General features: G+C 46.1%; 1 protein-coding gene across 1 annotated transcript in view; it reads left to right on the top strand.

The window, feature by feature from the left end:
• Nucleotides 1-22,781, top strand: part of Best3 (bestrophin 3) — a 37,630-nt gene that overhangs the window by 12,693 nt on the left and 2,156 nt on the right. The window contains exons 5-9 of the mRNA XM_021205418.2: nucleotides 3,106-3,260; nucleotides 4,408-4,485; nucleotides 4,943-5,095; nucleotides 8,194-8,274; nucleotides 9,494-9,645. Of these exons, the coding sequence (XP_021061077.1) occupies nucleotides 3,106-3,260; nucleotides 4,408-4,485; nucleotides 4,943-5,095; nucleotides 8,194-8,274; nucleotides 9,494-9,645 (619 nt within the window). The remainder of the gene's footprint in view (nucleotides 1-3,105; nucleotides 3,261-4,407; nucleotides 4,486-4,942; nucleotides 5,096-8,193; nucleotides 8,275-9,493; nucleotides 9,646-22,781) is intronic.

The raw sequence follows: 22,781 nt of genomic DNA, 5'->3' as shown, positions 1-22,781 counted from the left end.
GGCCACCATGTGTCAGTAGACAGCCTCCCTGGCCAGTGACTAGAGTGGACGTTTGTCCACCCAGTAGTTCTGAAAGTATGATCACAGTCATTGAATTGTTGAGGGATTTTTTTTTTCCTTTTTCTGTTTTTTTAAGACAGGTTTTTGCTGTGTGTCCCAGCTGTGTGTCACCATGCCAAGCCAGGCTCTTTGTGTATTATTTGTTGTCTATTGGTTTGCTTGCTTTGTTTGTTTGGAAACAGAATCCTACAGTATAGTCAGGGCTAGCCTGGAACTCACTATGTAACCTAGGCTGACCTGAAACTCAAGGCAATCCTCCTGCTTCAGCCTCCCAGGGACCAGGATTACAGTCATGTGCCACCGTGTCTAGCAAGAGAACTCCTATACATTGCAGGCTCATGGGCAGCCTAGGAATGTGACTCTCTGGGGCTTAGGCACAGTATTCCAGAGATCCTATTCAAGAAAGAGACACTGAAGGATGTCTGGCTTCCAGGACACTGAAACATCCAGCTTTCAGACCATTTCCCCTCACTGAAGATCTACTGAGGCCAGAGAGATGGATGGCACCGCAGGTAAAGATGCTCGCTGCCAAAGGTGCTGGCCGGGGTTTGATCCCTTGGACTCGCACGGTCGGAAGAAATCATTCTCACAAGTCTCCCACATATACGACGTGGCCTGTGCAAGCTTGCAGGCATACATACAATAAATAACATTTTAAAAATTAAAAACATTACTGGCACCCAGCTTCCACTCTCAGACATGATTCAGTGCCAGTTTCACATGCAGCAAACCTTAGGAAATGCTGCACATTAATTCTTCCCATCGCAAACTGGCTCAGATCTGTTCGGTGAAGGCAAATGAAATTCAGGGGCATCCACTTAGACAAGGAGCTGGAAGCACTAGGTGTGTTATGTCATTTCTTGCATGTGTGTCATTGCATGGAGTGCAGTGACCTGCCAAATGGAGTGCTTCCTTTGGGATGGAGAGATGAATGGCTACAGATACTTTTGGTTATGTAAGGATATAAAGGGATAACTCTCTTCAGCCTGTATCACCACCTCCAGGTCAGGAAGCAGGAGCTGGTCCAGAGGCCATGGAGGGATGTTACTTACTGGCTTGCTTCCCCTGGCTTGCTTATAGAACCCAAGACTACCAGCCCAGGGATGGCACCACCCACAATGGGCCCTCCCACCCTTGATCACTAATTGAGAAAATGCCTTACAGCTGGATCTCATGGAGGCATTTCCTCAAGGGAGGCTCCTTTCTCTGTGATACCTCCAGCTTGTGTCAAGTTGACACACACAACTGGCCAGTTCAGTACTGTAACTCATTGTTGGGTTCTTAAATCATTTTAAAAGTGACATTTTAAAATCATTTTTAGTGGGATTAAGTGGAAACACAGGATATAAACTAGAAACAATGTTATCCTGCATGGCAGTCAGGGAACACATAATGTAGAAGAAATGCCATCTACTTTTTGAAGCAAGTAAGTGTCCCTGTGGCTGGAGACTTGCTGTGCTGGCCCTGTGACAGCATCAGGATATGCCTCTGTCCACTCTCAGTCTCACTTAGGGTTTCTGAGTCCCCTCTGTTGACAGGGGTCCTAAGCCTTTCCTAGTATATTTAAAGAGCACCCCCTGTTGAAGTGGTAGCTCTGTTGTTTGCACGCATTTGGAAATGAGCTAGGGACATCAAGCTCTCCTTGAAAACCACTGTCTCCGAGAAGGCTCAACACTGACAGCACAGCTGTCTCTTAGAGGAAGAAATGGCATCACACCCACTCTGCCTTTGAGCTTGGAGCTGCAGGACAGTGGTGATTCTGCTAACAGTCTCTCTAGAAGGCCAAAGACACCTGCCTCTGCTTCAGGCTGAGGGAATCCAGGCCAACTATACAGCAGACAGATCTGTGATGGCAGAGATCGTGCCTGGCAATCGATGTCATTAGTCCTTTGGCTGAGGAGCATGACAAACTTGCCTTCATAGATCTACAACTCAAGTTGTAAATCAGTACTGGCAACCATCTCTAAGGACAGGTATGCGGATATCTGACCCTGATCAGATATTCCAAACAAAGCTGTTTTCCCAACAACTGACATAGAAAAAAAAAAAATCACTGGGCAGAGCTGAGCCCACCTGAAGGAAAAGAGACATTGAGAGACATTCTAGGCATGTGCCAAACCCCAGGTATGGCCTGACAGAGAGGTGTGCAGCTGCAGGTGGCAGACCAGCCCACCTGCAGATCATAAATAACTGGAATTCATTTGCCTTAGAGATGAGGATAAGGATACATTTTTCAATTTTAAAGCATTGGTGTCTGGGCATCGTGACATGAGATGCTGATGAAGATAATTTCTCTATAACCAATGCCCTCTCAATGGGTTTGACCCCCACTCTACAGATTTTCTTTCAATTGACCATGGACTTGATTTCCAAAGTAGGGTTGCTTTAGATGTTTAAACCAGCAAGAACACTGGTGTCCTCCTTCTGACTGTACACTCCTAGACAATGCATTCAGTTCTGCTGCTTCTCCTCTCTCAGCACCTAGTAAATTATTGATAACTTTGGGCTGAAAACTTGAAAATCACCAGCTTTCTTCCCTCCGTGTGACCCATCTAATCAATAAATATCCTTCCCAGAGTGTAGGACCCAGCTCTGGCTTCAGCAATGGCACTAAACAAACCCTTGCACTGTGTACCTGCTCTCTCCTTAGATGCCAAGAAAAAACTTGCTAACACAACTTGATCTACACTCATAAATAAAATAATAATAATAATAGCAACAACAACAATAACAACAATAGTAACCAGACACAGGGTTGTTCTTTGGCCAAATTACAGAAATTGCAGCCTGTATATAAATGGGGTCTTTTTTTTTTTCACATATCAGTGTATGGGTGTGCACCTTGTATGTGCACATGCACACACATACACTTGGGTGCAAAATTCCTCCTCTCTAACACAAATATAAACCACCGGAGACAAGAATCTTTACTTCTTTAGCACCCTCCCCTACTCGAGTATGCTTACACAGAATATGTGAAAATATGGCAATGCACCAGTGCTTAACTACATGTGTATAATATCCTTATTGTTATTTTGTATGAAGGTTTTATGACAGCAGATGAGAGGAAATTATTCGACCACCTCAAATCGCCTCATCTGAAGTACTGGGTTCCGTTCATTTGGTTTGGAAATCTTGCAACCAAAGCCCGGAATGAAGGCAGAATCAGGGACAGCGTCGATCTACAATCACTGATGACCGTAAGTGTCCACAAGCACGAGAAAAGGTTGCTAGTCAGAGCTCAAGAGGGCCCTGGATGTAACAGGTCAGACCAAAGAGTCTGCTCTGTTCTCCTCTGATTCCAAGGAGCCAGGAAGCCATCATGAAACCCCAGAGTGTGCAGGGCATGAAGGTCAGGACTCCCTCAGGCTCCTTGGAAGTACTTGCTGTCTGCACAGCACGCTCTTCGAGAGGCTTATGGGAAAGTGTTAAGTCAGCGTTGCCAAAGACTCCGAAGAGACGCGTTGCCCACGGGCATTTGCTTGCCCTTGCTTATGAATTCTAGAATAAATCCTTTCTTTCTTTCTTTTTTTTTTTTTTTCTTTTCAATGATGGGGAAAAACCCAAAGGGCCTTTTGCATCCTAGGCAAGCAGCCTTCTTCTGAGTTGAACCCCCACCACCTGCCCAGATCTGAATAGTCTAAACGTATGTCAGCCTTTTAGTTGCTCCAGGGAACCGTGTCTTGCTAAATAAGGGAGCTCAGGATTCATCAGAGAGGTCTACACAGGGGCTGGATAATCTACCGTGACAGCTCCAATGGTCCCGGGTGTGGATGAGGCTAAAGTGACTATATGGTTTTCATGCCGAGGTTAATATTAGATTTCAGTCTCATATGGATAAAGAAAGGACTCAATGACCCTCCAGCCTTCCTGTTACAGATAGATTTCCTATCAATTATGGGCATTTCCATGTCTTTTCCAATAGCTATAGCAAGAATGTGTTTAAGGAGAGAAAAAAAAAAAGGTTTGCCAATCCTTTTTTACCAAAATAACTGGTAATCACTTATTTAAAATATTAAGGTTCTTAGCTTCTCATAAGCACCCAGGGCCAGTTGAAGATTCCAGGTTAGGAAAATGAACTTACCCTATAACATTCTGAATATATATATATATATATATATATATATATATATATTCCATGGTACCCTTCAGGTTCTCTTTCTCAGACCATTCCATCCCCAGCAACCTTGGGGGCCGGCTTACCAGCCTCACAAAACTAGCCTCACACTCACCAATGGTGGGGGGGGGTCATTCTGAATCCCAGCTAATGTTTATTACTGTGGTTGTCATTTTAGTAAATCGTGGTTTTGTTTTGTTTTGTTTTGTTTTAATCTGTTTTGGGCTTAGGAAATGAATCGGTACCGCTCTTGGTGCAGCCTCTTATTTGGTTATGACTGGGTTGGCATTCCGCTGGTTTACACACAGGTATCGAACACTGTGCATGCGAGTGCAGTGGGGGCGGGGCAGGAGACTAGGAACCCAAGGTGAATCTTGGGTGTCACTCCTCAGGAGCCATCCACGGCATGTTTTGAGATAAGATCTCTGAAACCTAGAATTTGCCAGCTTTCATTTAAACTTGCTGGCCAGTGAGGACTGGGATCTACCAATGGCCACTCCTTGCCCAGCATTGGAGCTGCTGTTCCTGACGTTTTACAAGGGTACATGAACTCGAACTCAGGCCCTCACGCTTGTGCTGCAAGCACTTTATTGACTTAGCTGTAGCCCCAGCCCCACGCATGCGCTTTCTAGCCCCAGCCCCACGCATGCACTTTTTGGGTTTTTTTGGGTTTTGGGGTGCGGTATATTTGTTTTTCCTTCTCCCACCTGCACACTTTGCATGGACACCAGCACTGTGCTTCACCCCACCTTCTCTCTGTCCCAGGTCGTCACCCTCGCCGTCTACACGTTCTTCTTTGCGTGTCTGATCGGAAGGCAGTTCCTGGATCCCACCAAAGGCTACGTGGGACATGACTTGGATCTGTACGTTCCCATCTTCACCCTCCTCCAGTTCTTCTTCTACGCAGGATGGCTCAAGGTAGGCGACAATCTCCGTGTCCCAGACACTGCAACCCCGTCCCCCCATGCCCACCCATGCCAACCCCCGACCCCCAGCCACCCATTCCCGGTTCCAGGCTCTCCACACGGATCCACTACCGAGTCTTTGGCAAATAGTGAATAACTCAAGGGTAGACTTAATGTATACTAGCTCACAGACGTGAGTGCTTTTCCATCAGGATTAAAATGGCAAGCACAGTGGCCGGACCGGTAGTGGTCCGAGGCGGTTCATTATGCAAAGAGAAGACCTCTTACCGCTATGGAATTTTCTCCAATAGGATCGCCGTGATGTAATTAAAGCCATAGCTGTACCTGTGTTGGTCTCTCAGCGCAACTGGGCAGAGAAAATGAGAGCACCATGCCTTTGACAGCAAACCTGAGCTTTAAGGCTGTGACAGATGCTGGGGTTCTGCTCCGCTGTGTACATCATCATTTGCAGCCCCCTGAGTTCCACTAGCTGTCACATCCATGAAACGCATTCCATTTTCAAAAAAGCTCATCTGGATTAAGAGCAGAAACCTCAGGATTAACGGTGACATTTCCTTTTGCCTAAAATCTAAAAGAGTGTCAGAGCAGTGAGAGAAGCTTGTTCAGTCATGGGTGTGGAACTGTGTCTGTCCCCACCACCACTGCCACCTCTGCCCCTCCCCAGATGTAAGTCTGTAAATATCAGAAGCCCGATGCTCCATTACTGTTAGTATGTGACAGAAAAGAAGGCAAAAGGCAACAGTTTCCTTAAATACAATGACGTCCAGTAACACTTTCAGGGAGACTTCAGAAACAAAATTTCCAAATACTTGGAAACGGCCTTGCAAATGGTCACCTGTGGTCGGGTCCAACTCCTCTGCAAACAGTACTTCTTTCATTGGCTTCAATCTTCATAAATATGTTAGCATTTCAAGTCATATTCCAAAGTCAAACAGCATGGCCTTCCAATGATAACAATGTTTTTAACCAGGTGGCAGTGATTGGTAATAATCCTTTCTCACTCCCTCGGAGTGAGAAAGATTAAGAGAGCTGAGCCCTTCTGTTAGACAGGAAAGTGGCATTACCCTTTTTAACCTAGTCACCTCTGCTGAGCCCAGTGCTCTACCTCACTATCCCCCCCCTTCCATTGTTTGGTTTTTGGTTTTGTCCTTTGTCATTGTGTGAGCTCCTTAATTGTCTGTCTGCTTGTGTCCTTGGTAAGTGTTCAGCCTGAACCGCAAAGAGGTTAGTGGCTCCTTTTTCTGTGAGATATCTAAATCCCTTTCCTCTAAAACCATTTTTAAAAGACCAAATACAAAATCACACAAGCCTGCCTCTGTTCGGTATAAGCCATTGTAATGAAAGTGTAGTTCTCATGCCAGCAGACTGTGTCCCCGTGTCCAAAGAACCGCTCTATCCAAAGTGTAGGAAACACACTTTGATCTTTCTTACTGCAAATGGGGCCTCCCGGGAAACTAATCTCTGTGACATACTCAATGCACAGAGATGTCATTTTGACTATGAAATATAGTCTGCAAGAACATACACAAGACTGATGCCATAAAAGTGAAAATAAGAATATAACAGAAATATTTTTAGGGCTGAGATAACGGCCCATTTCGTTTAAGCAAAGCCTTGAGCAGGAAGAGAAAGACAGCCCTCACCACAGTGAAGGACCAGCGCCACTGCTACGAGGAGGCTTCCTCTGGCCAAGCGGTCCCCACTGTAGCTGTCTGCTTCTCCACCCTGGCCATGCCCCGACAGCCTCTGGGCACTTTATTCAGGGCTGTTGCCTAGGCTCTGAGTAAATCAGAGGGTCTAGGGGAGGAAGGGACCCAGGCACCTGGTTTGCTGGGAGTGGGTTTTGCTTTGCTTGCTTATTTTTGTCCCGTTGAACTTCAGGGACAGTGATTCCCATGCACAGCGGAGGCTGGGGAGAGCAGCTAGGTGTTTTTAGCTTAAATCCTGAAAGCCAAGAGGATAGTTTATTTTTTTAAACTGTGTGACTGTGTGTGTGTGCGCAGTGTGGTACATGCATGTGAGTGGGCCGGGTGTGTACCCTTCTTAACGTGTGTGAAGGTCAGAGTACAAGGTTGAGAGTCTGCCTCTTCCTCTTGTCTCTGCCCCATCGCCTTGAAGCAGGGGTTTTCTCTCCTCGTCCCCCTTACCACTTCACTAGGCTGGCTGGCCAGAGGACCCCCAGAATATACCAAACTTCATCCCTACATTGCTGGTGCTACAAGTAGGCCCAGCCAAGCCTGGCTTTTTATATGGGTGCTGGGGGTTCGAACTCAGGTCCCTGGGTTTGTAGCTTAAGCACTCTGACCTACGAGTCACCTCCCTAACCCCAAGTGGGTAGAGTTTCTACCACATGGTCTCAGAATCTAGGAATTCATCATGCACGCACACACACACATGCATACACATGTTTAAAAAAATGAAAGAAAATTGTTCAAAAATGTTATATCTGACATCTAAAGCTTGTGTTTAAAAGGCCATTCCATTCAGGAACATGGTAAGAATATTTAGTACTGACCAAATATTAGATGATATATCTAATGAGAAACCAGCTAGGGGTCTCCCAGAAGGAGAACTAACTTATTAGATAAGGTTAAATCTTTTGTGTAAAACTAGAGAAACCTCCAGTTCTGGCTTGTCTCCAGCTCTCAGATGCGGTCACCTCTCAGATGCGGTCACCTCTCAGATGCAGTCACCTCTCAGATGCGGTCACCAAGCAGTTTTGTCTTACAACAGATACTGTCTTTCTATTGCTTTTAATTTTGTTATCTACCGGGCCTTTATAGACGCTTGAAAGCTCAGACAACATAAGTGCCTCACATGTCACTAATGGCCCCGAGGGATTCACTGGTTCGCGCCTGGCTTCCCTGGGGTAGGACAGCCCCATCTAGATGAGCAGACGGGTCCTTTGCAGAGCAGAGTCTATGAAGGGGCTCACTTGCTGATAAACATCTGTAGAATAGCCTACTACCCTGTAGGCTGCATATATTAAAAGTGACGGTGAACGATTGACTACGGCAGGGGGGTGAACCTCCAGCTCCTTTTCCGTCTTCACGAGCAATGCTTCCCTTCCCCCTGTGTTCTCAACTGCAGGTTGCAGAGCAGCTGATCAACCCTTTCGGGGAAGATGATGATGACTTTGAAACAAACTGGTGCATTGACAGAAACCTGCAGGTTAGAGGAACTCCCCTGTCCTTTGTGAATAATAACCGTAAATCACGTGTGAACAGACTCCGGATGCAGGTTCCCCAGCTTGAGAACCCTAGTCAAACCCTGTGTTCCTTTGAGAATCTGAAACGTCCCAGATCTCATCTCCATTGCGTTAAGTCAAGTCGCCTTTCCCTGTGAGGAGCGGTCTGTATAACCTGCCCTCTTCCATCCAGGACAGAGCACTGTCTCAACTCATTCTCTGGACTTCTTTGATTTGTCATCCGGAGAGATTAGCAGTGGCACAGACTGGCATCCAGACATAATCTGTATGAATTCCTGAGCCCCACCCACCAGCCCCCAGTGATCAGACGTGCAGGGAAGGAGCCTAAGGTGTACCGGCCTCTTTCTCACATCTGCAGTCAGGAATGAGCTCCTTACCCCACCCTAGCCGCTCACGAAGGCACGAGAGGATTCTCTTTCTAGGAGGGTTCCCTTCAGGACCTGGGTCTGAAGCCTTCACCCACCCATCTGTTTGAAGCCCTGCCAGTCCATCAGGGAGGAGGCATAATGTTTCCCTCTCTGTCAAAACTGGATTCCCAGCGGCTTAATAGTTTATCTGTCACTTTGTCTAAGCCAAGACAGAGAGGCCGTTACCGCCGCGCAGGTCTGTTGATACATTGCTTTCCCAAACACACAAGTGTAGCCCGGCCTGGCGGCGTGTGCCTGCGACCTCAGGACTGGGTAGGCCGAGAAAGGAGGATTGCAAGTTCAAAAGTGGATGGAGATACAAACTGAGACCCTGTTTCAAAGACAGAGAGGACGGGGTGGGGGCTGAAGTTAGGGCATACAGGAAGTGGAAGAAGATAGGGGTGCATTTGTGGGATGGCAGGAGGAAGGACTGAGAATGTTCATCTCTGTACTGCCTGGCATTGAATGGCGATTGTCAGGGAGCCACCAAGACGATACTGTATCTGGAAACAAAACAACAAACATGAGAAAGGACACAATGACACAAAGCGCCACACCAGGGCATGTGGACAGAGGGCGGAACGGGGGATGGGGGGCACACAGCTCCACTTACACAGGAAAGAACATGTACACCTTCCCACGGAGACCCAGATGCAGCTAGTCTGTCTGTCTGGGCTTTCCCGTTTTCCCTCGGCCCCTGCCCTGTTCCCCAGCCCCGATCCAGCTCGGAACTCCTCCACTTTAGCTGCTCTAACAATACGACAAACGATTCCAGGTCTCTCTCTTGGCTGTGGATGAAATGCACATGAGTTTACCCAAAATGAAGAAGGACATTTACTGGGACGATTCTGCTGCCCGGCCACCGTACACGCTGGCAGCTGCCGACTACTGCATACCGTCCTTTCTGGGCTCAACAATCCAAATGGGGTAAGCATGTTTTTAAAAACTGTGGATATTTGGGAGAACTTCTAAAAATTTACTGTATGTATTATGTATGTATGTATGTATGTATGTATGTGATAGGCATGTGCCATGCTGTGCATGTGGAGGTCAGAGGGCAACTTTGTAGGGTCAGTTCTCTCTGTCCATGTCTATATAGATTCCTGGGATCACTCAGATCATCAGGCTCGCATAGCCACATGATACAGACATGATTGTTCCCGAGGTCATCTCTAAGCTGAGTTCCACACAATGAAATATGATCATATCCACCCCCAACTTCCCCAGAATCTTCCCCAAAAAATCCACCTTCCAACCCCATTTTTTTTTCTTTTTTTTCTTCTCCTCCTCCTTCTTCCTCCCTTCAAAGTCTAATTATTGCTGCCAATATTTGTACTAGAATATAGGAAACATATCTGGGGTTACATCGTTAAGGATGGTTCTCCCTCTTACAGCTCAACAGGAAGGGATGGGGCCTTAGAAGCACTACCACCCACCCCCACCTGGCATCAGTGGTACAGCTCAGCCTGGTTTTATCTTATACAGGTCTTGTAAGGTTTTTATGGTTTTTGTTTTGTTTTGTTTGTTTTTTGAGACAGGGTTTCTCAGTATAGCCCTGGCTGTCCTGGAACTCACTCTGTAGACCAGGCTGGCCTCCAACTTAGAAATCCACCTGCCTCTGCCTCCCGAGTGCTGGGATTAAAGGTGTGCGTGCGTTGCTAGTGTGTCCTCTCCTGTCCAGCAGTGCCCTGGCCCTGTCTCTCCCCATACTCAGATACCTAGTCTCTCTCCTCTACCTGCAAAGCTCTGCTTCTGCTCAGATGTCTCCAAATCCTCATTTGGAACAGTTTCTTGGCACTCTTATTCCAAAAGGGCCTCTGAAGCCAAACACTCTTTGAAACCCAAATCAAAGTACTGGCATTTGCAGGGGGGGCCGGTGGCAAACAATGAGAGAGACTCGGGCACCAGCCTCCCTATAGAAGGTTGCCCACAGTAACACAGACTTGTTTCCAAGGCTGGATGCTTCCATCCTTCCAGGCCAGCGCTCCTCTTTCCCCTGGCCTATCGCTCAGTCTTGAGGAAGGCCGGTTGCCCGGTGCTGGCCCTCCTCAGCAAATCCAGCTCCTTTTCAGTCACAGAGCAACACAGCCACCTAGCAAGCCTCTTGGTTTCTACAATCAGTAACACGTTTCTCTGTGAGCTTGCTTTTAGATAATTAAATACACTTGTCCTTTCCCCAACTCCCTCCATGGAAGAACACAATGTATTTGAAGCTCTACTACGTGGAGTAATGGAGGCAGACACCACAGCCGGAGCCAGAGTCTGGGAATCTGCCTGACGCTCTGTGCCCTGTACCCATGCCCACTTAGTTGTTTCTGCACAGTGTCTAAGATTATTGAAGGAGATGCAAGACTTTTGTCTGATCCCCATATTTGCCCTGGTCATAATTTTGCCAACTTCTGTGCTCCTCAAAAAGATTTAAATTTCTTTTCCTATTCCTAAATTTGGAAACATAAGGCAATCGACAAGATCTTTGAGATGATGTGTGCTCCCACAAATGATGGGGAATAGCAAATAAGATTGTAACCATAAAATACTGTAGATGTGGTTACAGAATACTATTATTATTATCGGTTAGTCGGGCCTTTGATTTGTGGGTTCCAGACTGAGGCACAGAAAGACTAAATAAATCTAAGTTCTTTTCCATATTCAGTCAACTGTAGGGACAGAAAATAAGACAAATGAGAGAAAAGCAGAAGACATATTATTTAAAACTGCAGAAAAAACATGATCAGTTGTCACAGAGAAGGCCTCTCATCAAAATGACTGACTTATCTGCCCGGTGTGGAAGGGCCACAAGGGAAAGCCAGCGGAAGTGAGCGTGGTAGGGTGGGAGAGAGGACACCAGACTCTGAGAGGGCCAGCTGAACTCTGCTAGAACTGATTAATCAAAGCAACCGTTAGGCAACAGCTCACCTGCTCTGGCTTTTCTGCAGGAGTGAGTGCCATCAAAGGGACACTTGACACTCCAGAGACTTTCCCTGTGGGAACACAGGCCATGGGAGGTCAGGCCTTCACAGTGCCGCCTCTGTGCGCCATGACTGCCGATGCTTCCTGTGGTTGTGGTACTTAATGTTTCTAGTCACCTGAGACAGAAAAACAAACTCAAACCAATGGACCTAAAAATCAGCCTGACTCTGGGAACAGCTCACTCCAGAGGTTCGGGGAATGTGTGGGGTTCACGGTTGTCTAACCTTTCTCTTCTGTTCTGGGCCTCTGTCCCAAGGCTTAGCTTTCAAGAGGCCTCTCCTCCTCAAGAAGGCAGCGAGCCTCTCCAAGCCTATAACCTCCCTAATCCCATGGAAAGGGCACACGATGCTTCCTAACTTTCCAAACTCAAGTGCTGCTGGCTTTGCCATGGTTGGCTGGGCTTGGCTAGCACATCCATTCTCAAACTAACTACAATAGACAGTGGCGAGGCACAGGAGTTGGGTAGCCAAGGCTTGCTCATGTGTCCCTGCAGATTAGAGTATGAAAGCCATTCTTCAATGAGGAAAAATTTAATCATATTCTGTTAAAGGCAGAGGTTCTTGACCTTCCTCACAGTTCGACCCTTTAATACAGTTTCTCGTGCTGTGCTGACCCCCAACTAAAAGATTATTCCATTGCTACTTCATAACTGTAATTTGCTACTGTAAATCATAATGTAAATATCTGCTGTGCAAGATGTCTTTCATTGTTATGAGTTGACAAAACGGGACTGAGGTGTACAGTCCAGTTGGCTTCTCTCTTTTTTTTTTTTTTCCTTTTTTATTATTATTTTCTTTATTTACATTTCAAATGTTATCCCGAAAGTTTCCCATACCCCTCCCCCCACCTCTGTTCCCCTACCCACCCACTCCCACTACTTGGCCCAGGCCTTGCCTTGTGCTAGGTCATATAGAGTTTGGAAGACCAAGGAGCCTCTATTCCTACTGATGGCCGATTAGGTCATCTTCTGCTACATATGCAGCCAGAAACACAAACCCCGGGGGTACTGGTTAGTTCCTGTTGTTGTTCCACCTACAGGGTTGCAGCCCCCTTCAGGTACTTGGGTACTTTCTCTAGTTCCTCCATTGGGGACCCTGTGTTCCATCCAATAGCTGGCTGTGAGCATCCATTTCGGTGTTGACCAGGCACTGGCATAGCCTCACAAGAGGCCGCAATATCAGGGTCCCTTCAGCAGTATCTTGCTGGCATGAGCATTAGTATCTAGGTTTGGTGGCTGATGATGGGATGGACTCCCGAATGGGGTACTCTCTGGATAGTCCATCCTTTCATCTTAGCTCTAAATTTTGTCTCTGTACCTATAACCTTTCATGAGAGTTATGTTCCTTATTCTAAGGAGGAATGAAGTATCCACAAATGGTCATCCTTCTTGATTTTCTTCTGTTTTCCATAATGTGTCTTGGATATTCCAAGTTTCTGGGCTAATATCCGCTTATCAGTGAGTACATATCTAGTGACTTCTTTTGTGATTGGGTTACCTCACTAAGGATGATATCCTCCAAATACATCCATTTGCCCAAGAATTTCATAAATTCATTGTTTTTAATGGCTGAGTAGTACTCCATTGTGTAAATGTACCACAGTTTCTGTATCCATTCCTCTATTGAGGGACATCTGGGTTCTTTCCAGCTTCTGGCTATTATAAATAAGGGCTTCTCTTTTTATATCACCTTTTCAGCCATGTAGTCAGAAATTCTGAGATCAAGAAAATGTCCTTGAACACGGAACCAAAGTCCCCAAGCAAGGGCAGGCAGGGGAGCTGCGCTGCTCGTGTTCATCAGAGTTAGAAAGGACTTCTGCATTCACACAATATGCACCTCCGCATGAAAGAGAGTCTCTTTTGTTGTCAGTATTAAGAAACACATTCAAACCATAGGTTCTCTTCCCCCACGCTAGCTGTGCATCATGAAATACCACCCCCTCAAATCTGAAGCACAAATTTAAACTATGCGTGTACTTGTACCGTCACATATAGAATGTGTTCATTCATTTCCCCGGGTAATTCTTTTTCCAGATTCCTACTGTGTAGGAAATTGTGTGCCAGACACTAGCCACAGCCGTAAGAAAGAGAGGGAAGAAATGGGGAGGGGGTAGGTTAAATGTCATCCAAAGGCATGAACTCCTGGGAGAGTGGAAAGGGGCTCGGGCTGGCCTAGGAGGGGGGTGAGGTCTGGTGCCATAAAGGAGTCCAAGGTGACGCCTAAGGTGTTTACAGCATCCCGTATCATAGTGTGTTAATCCAGAGGCAGCTTCAGCGAAGCCCATCTGTCTCTGTTTGATCAGATCTAAAAAGTGCTATTTAAAAAAATTGGCATCATAAATCCTAATATCAAATCAGTACTGGTGTTCTTTCTTCCAGATTTGTATAGAATATGCTAAAAAAAAAAAAAAAAAAGCAAAACTTCAGAATCAAAACTTAGAAGGAAAATTCCCCAAATTCCCTGCTTAAAACTCAGAAAGGAGGACTGGGGAGATGGATCCAAAGTAGCTGGAGCACTTGCCATGCAAGGAAAGGATCCACCCTGGCATCCCCAGCACCCACGTAAAGGCAGACACAGTCTACACACCTATAAGCCCAATGTTCCCATGATGAAGTAGGAAAGAGAGACAATCTCCAGCAGCTAGACTGGTGTACACAGCCGTGAGAGACAGTCTCAGGAAGTGGAAAGACCAACACTCTAGATTGTCCTGAGACCTCCACACACATGCTGTGATGTACACACACGAGCACTTATACTCAACGAGCACACATGCACATACACAGAATCTTAATGAAGTACCCAAACTAGAAAGATTTAGTAATCAGTGACAATTGCTGTATAACCATCAACCTGCATTTGGCAAGCCAGCCCATGAACTGACTGAATAATAAAAAAGTTCTCTTCCGTGTTTGAAATCTTCCCGCCATCTCACTTCAGCCTAGCGCTTAGTTTGCCCTTTTGTCCTGGCGTGAGACACTACTGTTTTAATGAAGGCGTCTCTCCATTAGTTTAGCCATGGAGACATTATCAACCAAGATGAAGAAAATTCTGAAGCCAGTCAAAAGAACTGTCCACACATACCCAAACCCTAAGTGAACACGGGTCTTGGCAGGACAGTAATAAAGACTTACAAGCCAGCTCTGTAATCCCAGCACATGAGGAGTTAAGGCCAGCCTGGGGCTTACAGTGAGAAGGTTTAGTCTCAAAACATTGATCAGTTAACTAACCAATTAATTAATGAGAAAAACAAAGTATGTCCCTAGTGTAAATGCTTAAAAGAAGCACTGTTGTTAGATAGATAGATAGATAGATAGATAGATAGATAGATAGATAGATAGATAGATAGTGCAAATTTGTATAGTTAGAAGATGGGGATTATGGCATGATAAACATACTTAGAAGTTCTGCCAGAAAGACAGATAAATGTGACTCATCATTTTCAACACAAATGACGTTTTCCAAAATAAGTCTTAAAATTTTCCATTTCTAACTAGAAGGAACTCTTAGCTGATTGGTCTGTTTCTCATTTCTCCTCTCTACTAAATGGATCCTTTTGCCACATGGATGAATGTGTGTGTGTGTGTGTGTGTGTGTGTGTATTTAAAAATAGAAGGAGAATGCTTTTATCTTCATGTGATAGCATTATGGGTCACTCTAGAATTCCATTTTTATTACTTGATGTTACCCAGTACACCAACATTGGAGATGATGAGGGACATAGTGTACGGAACTCAAAGACCTGAAGTCTCATAGCTTCCTTCAATCCTGTCATGAAAATCAAGACAGCCAACAGAAAAAAGAATCGGTAATCCCTCAGGAGCTTTAGAACATCAACAAGCTGTCCACTGTGACAGGCGACTCCAACCTTGCAAAACGGAGCTCGCAGCATAGCAGCAGTGCCTGCTCACACGTATACGTGCAGTCTACTCACAGCTCCCATTTAAATAATATACCACTCTTCTGAACATTTGCAGTAATCTTCTAGAAGGATCCACGTGACAAAAGGATCCACTCAGTAGAGAGGAGAAATAGCCCGGTCTGCTAAGAATTCCTTCTAGCTAGAAATGGAAAAATCTAAGACTTAATTTGGAAAACATCATCATTTGTGTTAAAAATGATAACTCTCACTTGTCTTTCTGACAGAACTTCTAAGCTTGTTTACCATGCCACAATCCCCATCTTCTAATTATACAAACTTGTACTCAATGTATACAAAGTATCCAAGCTGGTGCAATAGATACTAATTCAAGTACATGAAAGTGCATATCATAGCAAGCAAAGGTCTTACTAAAGTTCATTAATTATAATTTTTTTCATTAAATGTATTTCTAGCCTGGTATTTTCAGTAAACATTTCTTAGCCAATATGTTCAAGTAGTTTATTTTAGCTTTATAAGAAAACACATAAGTCTGGTAGATACAATTGCATGCTTATGTTTTAAACCACTAAAAATAACTCAAGTTCTGAATTACTAACTTCCTCAAAAATGGACTCTCGGCACATTGATCTCCTTTCCCCTAATGTGCCAGAGAGAAGGCGCAGCAAGCCTCCCATAGAAACGAATGTGCGCTGGGTTCATCACTGCCACAGGGACTCTTCCACCTGCCCAGAGGGGGTCACATGGGTGCTCAGTCCTCACCTTTAAATAGTATCAGGTGTGCAGAGTGTATTTACCTTTGCCAAGAGAGCATCTGCAGAATACAATAGTATGGGGGGTGGCAGAGGGCTGGGCTGTAGTGCCTCTGTCAAGCTGTGGGGACTGTGACATCATAGCCGAGGTGGCATCATGCAGTTAGATACGCCTCACGAAAGGTGCAGGAGACCAAGTTTGTCATAACTCTCGGTCCGAACTCTCAAATAGGCCACAAAGAGATGGTGGGAAGGTGGAGGCTCTAGGGCGGTTTCTAGCCTGAGTGACTCCTGAGATGCTCTGCGTGTAGGAACTGTTCTCCAGGAGGCTGGGTAAACCCAACATTCTGGTCATTAACTTTTCCTCCTAACCCCCTTGCCTCCCAGTTCAGCACAAGGGTTCCTTGTCCATTTGTAAAGCCATAGTTACAGCTTTGACCCTCATTCCACTATGCATGAGGTTCAAAGTAAGTGTCCCCCTCTAATGGGTTTGGTAGCTCTGCCGCCTGTAGCCAACTGCCTTCTGCATGTGCCTCTGCCCTGATAGGCTCTCAGGCTCCCCACCTGCTTTTGCTGGTGTAGCCTCCTGACTGAGAGCGCCACAGTTTTAAAACAAGCTGACATGGGGAATAGAAACCCCCCCCCCCATATTATTGGGAGAAGTCCCATTCTCCCAAGCTCCTCATTTGAATTATGTTAAGATGACTTTTTTATTATTTGAATTTAAATTGTCAAAACACTATTTCAAATGTGGAACAAAGAAAGGGCAGCGAGGTGGGGTGCGCTCTCTCAACTTCCTAAAGTTCTGTAATTATACCCGTTACACGTGTGAGAACAGAGTTGCTTTGAAAGCAGAACAGAACAGAACACATTAAGTCTTCCAAGTCATTCGTCGGGGCCAGTTCTGGTCTACATCAGACACACACTAAGAAAGCGGGCAGTGTGCTGTGGCCTTTGGAAGCCAGGCTCTTGCCTCTCGTTTTAACACCCGGGATGAAGATTGTTCTGCACCGAGAAACAGGCTTCTCTAGAGTCCACACTGCTCACGCCCTTAGTGCTCGTGTCTGATGGCTTTGCAGGTATTCAGTGGATGCTTTTAGATGCCAGGCCTTGTTATTCTCTTTCAACACTGGATGTGAACCCAGCTTCCACTGAGACATCTCTCTGATGCACTGCATGCTTTCCTTCCTCCTATACTTCTTTCAAAAGCAGTCTGTGTGGGACAACCTTGCTCACTCCCTTGTGTCCCGCATCTGTGTATGGGTGACTTACAGAGGCGGCAATGTCCAGCAAATGGCAACAATCCTGAAAGACCAGGGCGGGGCAGAGCTGTTTCCCAGCTCCCATCATGTAGTCAGCCCTGGCCTCCTGCCCTGGGTCCCAGCTTCTGCCAGCCCTTGTGCACCCTCTCCATACACAGCCAGTGCTCTGGTCTGTTAACTAGCTGCTAAGTCATCCTATCTAAGGGTTTCAACTGGCTGGGGAAACTCCCAACTGTAGTGACCGGTTTTTAAAGAACTCTTTCAAAGAAGAAAAAGGCCTTGACTGGCGAGCATTTTTACCACTTCCTCTGGCCCCCGGAGACTGCTTCTGAGAGCTGCCAGTGACTGACAGAATCCCTTTCACAGCGTTTGTTCTCCAAAGTGCCTTCCTTTCAGCTCCCAAGCAACATAAAAGGCAGGTAAAAATGTCATCACCACTGGTTTGCCGCGCGTGGTGTTAAGTCACAGAGAGTCACATGAGTCTCCCAACATGGCAGGGCTAGTGACTACCTGGTTGGCAGCATCCTGCCCCTCAAATCCCCAGAGTCACTTGTCCTACCTGAACAACTATTTCTCTCCACCTCTCTAAACCGGGTGGCCATGTGGCACCTCCTGGGAATGTCGGCCTGGGTCCCATTGCCTGCCTATCTCAATTCAAATGAGTTCTGAAATACAGATCGGCTGTTTCGGCTGACTTCCCTGACACAAAGCAACAAAGTGGGAGTGTTCCTAGCATGTACTGCTTCGGCTGTGATTGTTTAAGTGCTATTATTATAGGGGCCTCTGGCATATACTAAAAATATACTTTAAAAGTTAAATGAAGGCACAGGTATGTTCAGTCCCTAGCACCTCACCAACCAGGCATGTACGGACGCTATCAGCCCAGTACCTGGGAGGTGGAAACAAGAGAAAACATCTGAAGTCCCTCTACATAATGAGATCAAGAGCAACTTAAGTACGCTGGACTTTCTCTCTCTCTCTCTCTCTCTCTCTCTCTCTCTCTCTCTCTCTCTCTCTCAATGTACCCTCTAATCTTCAGACCATTCTGTTCTAAAACTGAGTTTCTGCATATCAAAACATCAAAACACATCGTACATAAACATAAACACACACACACACACACTATACACACTAGATGTACACGTAACGTACACGTACTAGATACACACACGTCATCACACAAGGACATAAAAAACCCTGGCTTTTCTTTTCTTTTCTTTTTTTTTTTTTTTTTTTTTTTTTTTTTGGTTTTTCGAGACAGGGTTTCTCTGTGTAGCCCTGGCTGTCCTGGAACTCACTCTGTAGACCAGGCTGGCCTCGAACTCAGAAATCCGCCTGCCTCTGCCTCCCAAGTGCTGGTATTAAAGGCGTGTGCCACCACGCCCGGTAACCCCTGGCTTTTCGAGGAAGAACGTTGGTGTCAAGTGCCAGCAAAATCTTTTGGTGGCCCCAGCACTCAGAAGAAAGTTCACTCATTCTGTACTACTGAGGAGCTGTGCGTGTGCTCTGTCCTGGCACAGGGACCTTGAGGACACCCCTCATTGCTCCATCATGAGATCCCAAGTATCCTCCCCAAGGCCCCGTGTCACGCTGGAGGGACCCGTGGGACCCCTCCAAGGCTTGTTTCCTACACTGCTGCTCACGTAGCCTCTCCAGTGCAGGCGATAACCAAACCAGACCATTTCAGCCAGGAAGACAAAGCCCGAACCCTCACAACACCCGAAGACGCTCATCCTGACCAGGACCAACACCAGCTCAAACAGACGCCAACTCCCGCTCCCTTGTTCATCTAAGTCACCGCTTCCTGGCACCAAAACTTAATTTCAAACGTAGAACGTAATAAGGTACATGATGCTATAGATTGTTCATGGTTGAGGCTGGATAGTTAGCCATAAAATTTAGCAGGTAAATCTTGTGTGTCCAGACCACAGTCTTATGAGGCAGGAGAGTATAATATGGTGGGTCTCCCCAGTCTGGATCAGTTTGGCGACCTTCTCCCAGTCAGTGCACTTGCTGGTCGGTTTTCTGCAACCTGATTTGGGGGCTTACTGTGATTGCTGTAGGTGAGTGTACCTCTCCTCTACACTCGTGCACAGTTGGCGGGTTTTCCTTTTTTATACTTACTTGATGTGTGTGTGTGTATGTATGAGTGTTTATGTGTGTCTAGTGTGTATATGTGTATGAATGTGTATATAATATATATATATATATATGTATGTGTGTATGTATGAGTGTTTATGTGTGTCTAGTGTGGGTATGTGTATGAATGTGTATATAGTATATATATATATATATATATATATGTGTGTGTGTGTGTGTGTGTGTGTGTGTGTATAAAATATATGTGTCTGTGTATCTAGTGTGTGTAAGTGTATGAATGTGTGTATATACATATATGTGTGTATGTGTGTGTGTTTATGAATTTGTGAGAGTATGTATTGAACATACACAAGTCTTTGTGCATATGTGGAGTCAGAGGCTAACTTACCAATACCTCTTCTCGCTGTCTATCATGTGGGTGCCAGAGATCAAACTCTGTTCATCAAGATAGGTGGCAAACGCCCTTATCCACTGAGCCATCTTGCCGGTCAGTCCATTTTGTTTTGTTTTGCTTTGTTTATTTGAGTTTCCCTTTTGAGTCACAAAGTTCTGAAACAATATTAATACAGAGTTTTGTTCTAGAAGACCATGACCCTCTCTCTGACAATCAGGGTAGCATGGATGTCATCAAGGGGAAACAAACCAAATGAGTTGTCATTGTCCCAAGAAGAGAGTATATGTCTGTCCCCTAAAGCCTGTGCCAGCGTGAGCTCATGTTCTCAGAGCACCTCCAGTGCCGGCATAGTGAGCGGCTGTGTCTGCCACTCCTCTGCGAACTCCCCAGCTGAGTAGATTGCTGTAAAGCGTGACTAATGAGGTCCTGTGAGCTGACCTAATGAAACCCAATGAGCAGGGTCACCGGGGCCACCAAAGCGTGAGTCTGCATCTCCCAAGGCAGTGTAACCGGATCGCACTGGCTCCTGAGGGAGGGCCAGGAGACTATCCGGTAGCCAAGGGCACTGCCGTGCTTCAGAATAACAGCCCGCAGTTGTAATCGAGCCCCATCCCAGGACATTTAGCCGAGCGATCATCTCATCCATCTTTTATTCATAAACACAGGAGCGCGTCTCCGTTGGCAGTTCTCTCTGCGTTCGCTCTCACCTGCATCCCATCAGCCTTTTCCTTCATGTCGCAGAAGGCGTCTTGTCACCATGGGTGTGGTCACCAGCCCTGAACTGGGACGGTATGGCTGCTGCTCCCTGAGCCAGCAGGAACCACTGGCACCTCAGGGCAAGTGTTCAAGTTGTTCTTCAAACCCCAGCAAGGCTGAAACTGACAGGGATGTGGGGCAACCCTTGACTCTGAGGCAGGAGTAGGCCTCACTGCCAGAGGGCTTCCTTGCATATTTTTATTTAATCCTTGAAGGGGATTGAAAAGCGTAGACGTGGCATCCCACATCTTAAATGTCAGCATTTCCACAGGGAGTTCTTAAGTTCTTAGTAGTGGCAAATCCAACAAACCTACCCCGGGACCCCAGCCACAGAGAGAGCCCACCTCACCCCCACGCATCCTATCTTCCTCGCCGAGCCCTGACTGAGTAGTTGAAGCGTCAAGCTTTCACCAGACATAGCTCCTTCTGAGAACTGCATCTCACTTGTCATACAGTCATGCTGGGCTCTAGCATCTTTTGATGCCTGGGTGGCAGGCTTTATATCAAAGGAAAAAGTAGCAAACGTGTTGGGGTAAGGCTTCTAGTTTAGCCTGCGTAGCTCCACAGGGCGACGATGATCCTCCTGGACCTCACTCACGGGGCTTTAAAGTGCTGGTGACAAGAGCAGCATGAATGGTCATCATGAGCATTAGCTGTAGTTTGCATTCCCGAGCTCTTGTTTAAATGTATGGGGGGCGGGGCACACACGCAGCTCATAGGCAGTATGAAGGTTAGAAGACAACCCTGTAGGTCCTTTCCCTTGGGTTCTTCGGGATCAAGCTCAGGTTACCAGGCTTAGGCGGCAAGCACTATGCACTGAGCCATCCCACCAGTCCGTGAAGCCTCTAGAGTTTAGCTATGGCCCATTATATTTTTATAAAGTGGGGTGAATGAAGGGTCATGGGGAGGTCTGTCTTTATTTCCACTCTAATAAAAAGAGGAAAAATGCACTTTTTGTACAGTGTATACTAACGTTCAAGTTGCTAGGTCAGTAATTTTCAAAGTGTGATCTGGAAACCCTCGGAGGTCACCGAGACTCTGGAAGGGCGTCCATGTGGGTAGAACTATCTCATCCTAACACTGAGGTGCCGTCCCTTCATGTCCGTGCCTTTATAAGTACATGAAAAGCCCCTCTGGTCTCTGCCACTGACTTCAGTTACACAGAGTCAACCACAGCCCAAAGGTGTTAAGTAGGTGGTTAACTCATGGATTGTAACTTGCATCCCACTCTGGCAATGCAAGGGTATGTGGGGCTCTGGCAGCACCCCATCTGGCTGTGAACCAACCCCTCTGTCCCATGTATCTGCAGTGTGTGCCCTACCTGCCCCTAACTTCCTACCTAGCTCAGTTATCAGATCAAGGATGGTACCTGTGTGGTAGTGCTTGTGGTCAGAAAGATGCCTTGATTTATTTTTCTGCTTAATAATAACCCACAAGAATAACAGCGCTGATAGTTCTGGGCTCTAAGAGAGGTTGTGAGATGTGTCCCTTATATGAAAAGTGAAAGTTCTTGATGAATGAAAGATATGTGCCATTTGTTAATGTGGACATGAACGAATCTACCCATGATACCGTTAAGAATGGGAAGAGAAGAGGCTGGAGAGATGGCTCAGAGGTTAAGAGCACCGACTGCTCCTCCAAAGGTCCTAAGTTCAAATCCCAGCAACCACATGGTGGCTCACAACCATCCGTAATGAGATCTGACGCCCTCTTCTGGTGCATCTGAAGACGGCTACAGTGTNCTTNGATATAATAATAAATAAATCTTTAAAAAAAGAAAGAAAGAAAGAAAGAAAGAAAGAAAGAAAGAAAGAAAGAAAGAAAGAAAAGAAAAGAATGGGAAGAGAACCCATGATAGTTTTACTGTCATGCTCGATGCTGCCAACGTTACAGAAGGACAGACAAGATGGCTTGGCTGGTAAATATAGACTTGCCACAGAAGCCTGATGACCT

The sequence above is a fragment of the Mus pahari genome, chromosome 9, assembly GCF_900095145.1.
Source record: "Mus pahari chromosome 9, PAHARI_EIJ_v1.1, whole genome shotgun sequence".
In the NCBI taxonomy this organism is placed as follows: domain Eukaryota; kingdom Metazoa; phylum Chordata; class Mammalia; order Rodentia; family Muridae; genus Mus; species Mus pahari.
This window is presented reverse-complemented; position numbering and strand designations above follow the sequence as displayed.